The 4459-nt window shown below is 43.6% G+C and overlaps 1 protein-coding gene across 1 annotated transcript; it reads right to left on the bottom strand.

Annotated features, from left to right (window-relative positions):
- Nucleotides 1-1810: 1810 nt before the first annotated feature.
- Nucleotides 1811-4141, bottom strand: LOC147438889 (uncharacterized). Its single transcript, XM_086484212.1, has one exon. The coding sequence runs from the start codon at nt 3549-3551 to the stop codon at nt 2232-2234; it is 1320 nt and encodes a 439-aa protein (XP_086340338.1). The 5' UTR covers nt 3552-4141; the 3' UTR covers nt 1811-2231.
- Between the last annotated feature and the right edge of the window lie 318 nt (nt 4142-4459).

Raw genomic sequence — 4459 nt, 5'->3', positions numbered from 1 at the left:
TATGGTGAATACACATAAAAAGCCTATGGAATCTTTGCAATAGTGTATAGGTTTTTAGAACGAAGTCGTATTCACCCATGGTGGGCTGTAGAATGAGTATCGAACTACTTGCATTGTCAAGAGATGCTCTGCAAGCCTTGAAGACTCTGATAATGCCTGTTGTGTAAGATTTCGAGATGGTCAACTTTTTCTCATTCTCCTCTACGGGAGATCTTTCCCACGAGAGGTACAAGCCAAGTCTATGGAGGATGAAAATCACCACGCTCTAATACCTTGTTTTCTAGCATAGTTTCCAGGGCTGAGGGAGATGGAGAGTACAACACGAGCAAAGAGAGGAGAGGAAGAATTCCATGTAAAGCAATAAGCAAAAGAGAGAGAGAGTGCAATTAAACCAAAGGTTACAATAGAAAGGATGGTCTCCAAACACCACTATTCACATGTATTCTTGGCCTCTATATTGGATGCATGGTTTAAGGAATGAAACCCATGGTGGTGTGCACTTGATTATCCAGCAACGCTAGCCCCCATATCACCGGTGGCCCACGCCAGTTGCAGCACTGGTCTCGGCATCAATTCTCTCCTACTTTTTGGTTTCAATTTTGGTCATGCATCTAGAGCCATCTTACTTCATGTGATGATTGCACATGCAAGACTCCTTGTTGACACTTGGGCTGCACATTGTGGCCATGACCTAACATGTCAACGATTTACTACATAGCCACATGAGTCCCTAAGACATTGATTTTGAATATGCCCATGGTTTGGCGGGTAGTATGCTGTTTGCTTATCAGAATTGGCATTCATGATGTGTTTGTTGCATGGCTTTTGTGATTTCTTGGTTACATACTCTATTCAAGGGTTCTCCTACAAATCCAGTCTTTATGCTCACGTCTTTAGGCTACAAATGAGGCGGTCTAGGGATGCTTCCACCCACTATGGACTAGTTTGATCTACATCCGTGGGAAACAACTGTTGCAATAATTTTTTGCATTACGTTATGGATTACGCGGAAGGCTTTGTGTGCTCACATCATGGGCCCATAGCCTTCCCAAATAACTACTACCTTGACTGCTATCCGGTGGGAGTTGGTGCATACTCTGCTTTGCCATTGGGATACATCAGCAGGCTCCTCCAAGACGGGAGAGGAGCATCATGCATGAATACTCTTTCCTTTGGCTATGTGCAGTCTTCAATATCTTTCAATCTGAATCAAGGACACATTACATGGAACTATGCACATCCTCGATGGTTTATACTCCACTCTTCTTATATGCAGCCATGATGTATAGCTAGCACTCACATTGTACTCCTCCAATTTGTACATTCTTTAGGAGAAAGGCCCATGAGCATCCCAAGAGGTTTTTTGTTCACACTATATAGATCCTTTTCAACACACATACACACTCATAGAGAGAGAGAGAGAGAGAGAGAGAGAGAGAGAGAGAGAGAGGAAGAAACGAAATGTTATATGAACGTCTTCAAAATGCCAAAATGACCTACGAGACCAAAAGTTTACATCCATGCCTAGGGAACATAAAAATAAAAAGAAATGAGGGTACCAAGAAAGAAAGAGAGAGATGGCAATCCAAAGTGGAACGTAACTAAATTAAACTATCTAGCTGCCCAATTGGTTGTTTGAATTAGAAATAAATAGGTATTCTTTCATTCTTTGTTTCTTCCTCAGCCCACTGTCCATTGCGCCCACCCCATGCACCTATAAATCCGATCAACCTTAAAAAACATACCCTTAGCCCACTGTCTTTTGTTCAACACGAGAACACACACACTTTTAATTAAACCGTAAAAAACATAGCCAAAAGAATCTTAGGCAAGTTGAAGAGAATTTGAAGCAATATCCCAGATAAGGTTTTGCCTCGCAACTCCGGTTGAGTGATCTATACATCTTTGCAGCACACAGCAACCATGGCGATGGGTGGCGATTTCGACACAATTGTGAGCAGCAGCCTCAAAAATGAACTGTACATCACCATCCATCACACACATAGCTCTGTCACATACAAAACAATACAAGTTGTGGGGGGATGGTGGTGGTAGTAAGAGGACCTGATTGTCCTCATTGCTGAGGTGCAGCAAGCAACGCTGGATGACATGATTACCATTCAAATCCTTGATCAAGGTCACCACCCCCGACCTCAAAGAAGCCGTAACAATAGCCACATGCTGATGGGACTTCAATATCTCTATCAACTTTTTCACAACACGAGTGTTGTTCAAAAATCACTAAATGTTAGGAAGCCATTATCGACTGGAACCACAACAACTACATTGTAAAGCTTGATAGCAAGGAGTATTACATACCCATGCATGTTAAGGGACACATTCACAAGTTCCCCTTTGCTTGTAATGGATTGTAGCAAGTTTGATCTCAGATCGTCGGTGCAAACCTCCAAGAGCTTCTGAATAAGGTAGTTACCAAATGGGTCCACTATTAGGTCAACTGCATGACCTAGTACTTCAGCAAAAATCTTTTGAACATCCTCATGAGAACCTTCATCAAATTTCCTCTGCAAAAAACGGCATCCATGTTGGTCTTTGGCAACAGCAAGTATGCGTCCTTTAATGTCAGCTAAAGTGCTATAGAAGGGGCCTTGCTGCATTGCATCCGTGGCCTGATATGCTTTACGCAGTTCCCAAGCAGGCTTTATAGAATTTTCGTGCCCTGGTGACTTGTTAGGTTCAGCTAGCGAACCTTGATTGCACGCTCCTTTTTCTCGGAAATTACACGCGTTTTTGTTGTTGTGACACCATCCCACCAATGGAGTTGAGGCAGGTGTAGATACTCTCGAGCTTTTCTTTGACAAAATTCTCACTTGTGGCTTCTCCTCATACAGAGGAGAACAAGTGGGAGCCTTGAGCAAACCATTGCTGAGGAGTGCCGATTCGACCTGAAAAGGCTTATTATTTCTAGAACCTCCTAGCATAGTTTGGAAAGCTGAACAATCATCTCGCTTGCCGCAAACGTCTTGTGTACAGCATGAGCAAAAGCTATCTACATAAGGGTTAACAAGATTTTGCCTAAGGGGGTACCCACATCTTATAGGACATGTGTTTCCAATGCCTAAACGAGCATATCCATGGTCTCTATCAGCAGGAAATGCTGACATACCATTATTATGTTCAACATCTATAAAGTCCCGAGGGTAATGAGCCAAAACTTCATTAATTGTCTCTCCCTCTCTCACCTGCTGTAAAAGCTTCAGTTTGTGCACCTGTTGAGGTTGAAGGTAGGCAAGCACTTTGGAGTTCTGATACCAACCATCCTTTCCATCAATATAAATCCTAGGCACACATTCGTCTTGAACAGAGGAGGGCATTGGTGCTTGACACATGAAAGGCTGATTTGTCATCACTCGAACCCCAAAAACCTGATGCACGTAATCAATGCCTGAGTCAAGGCCCATAGGCTTCAAATTTGTCATATTCTTGTCGCCGCTGCACTGAGAGAGTGGCGAGCCTCTATGCTCCAAACCCACAGGTCTGCCATAGGCTACCATAACCACCATTCTTTGGAACGCCTCGCAAATGCTCATCGGTCACTGCCTGTGTGATTGGCCTTGAGTATTTCATACCAGACTAGAAGGAACTTGCATCGGCTACCCATGTTGAGCTGGCATTACGTGGTGTATCCAGAGAAAATTCTGCGCAATGATGCACAGCAAAAGTTGACTGCAAGGGAGCAACTACCTCCAACTTAAGATTGGCAAACACAGTACCAAGAGAAGCATCTGCAGGTACCTCTTTGTTTACAAATCCAAAAGTCTACGCTTGCACATCCGATGCCTCAGAAGGGGGGTGGAAATCCATAAAGGCGTTTGTGGTCAATACCCCATCGGAATGAGAGGAATGCATGGAATACATGCATTATTCATCGTCTCGGGTTGGTTCGAAAGCTTGAAATATGCCCTGTATTGATTCGATATTGTGTGATCGCATCATGTAAGTGTTCACCCCAGTATGCACAACCTCTGCTGATTCCAGATCATCTAGCTGAGTATTGCTCTCCATAGCTTGAGGGATCTCCCCTAAAAGCTTCTCAAACTCTCCTCACCCTCCATACTGACACTGAGCTTGCTACGCTATGAGGGCGATGCAAAGTCACTACACAGTCTCTCTCTCTCTCTCTCTCTCTCTTAATTTAAAATGTAGAGGTAAATCTCAAATTTTGTAGGTGGGATTACACTAAACCTTGGTGTTTTTTGAGCATTTTCCTTTGTCTACATACTAGGTGGATCTCTCTCTCTCTCTCTCTCTCTCTCTCTCTCTCTCTCTCTCTCTCTCTCTCTCTCTGTGTGTGTGTTTTCCATGTATTGGGCTCTCTCTCTTTCGCTAGCTAGAGAGAGAGATAGAGCTCTCTCTCTCCTTTCCTCTCTCTCTCTCTCATGCTTGATAAGAGAGAGAGAGAGAGAGAGAGAGAGAGAGAGAAAGAGAGAGGTACTGT

The sequence above is a fragment of the Adiantum capillus-veneris genome, chromosome 16 (genome assembly GCF_014529385.1).
Source record: "Adiantum capillus-veneris isolate H3 chromosome 16, ASM1452938v2, whole genome shotgun sequence".
NCBI lineage: Eukaryota > Viridiplantae > Streptophyta > Polypodiopsida > Polypodiales > Pteridaceae > Adiantum > Adiantum capillus-veneris.
Note: the sequence above shows the minus strand (reverse complement) of the source record. Positions and strands in the feature narration are given on the sequence as shown.

Bases quoted from the DNA above. Each gene is read 5' to 3' on its own strand.
- LOC147438889 (XM_086484212.1), bottom strand. From the start codon at position 3,551: ATGAGCATTTGCGAGGCGTTCCAAAGAATGGTGGTTATGGTAGCCTAT.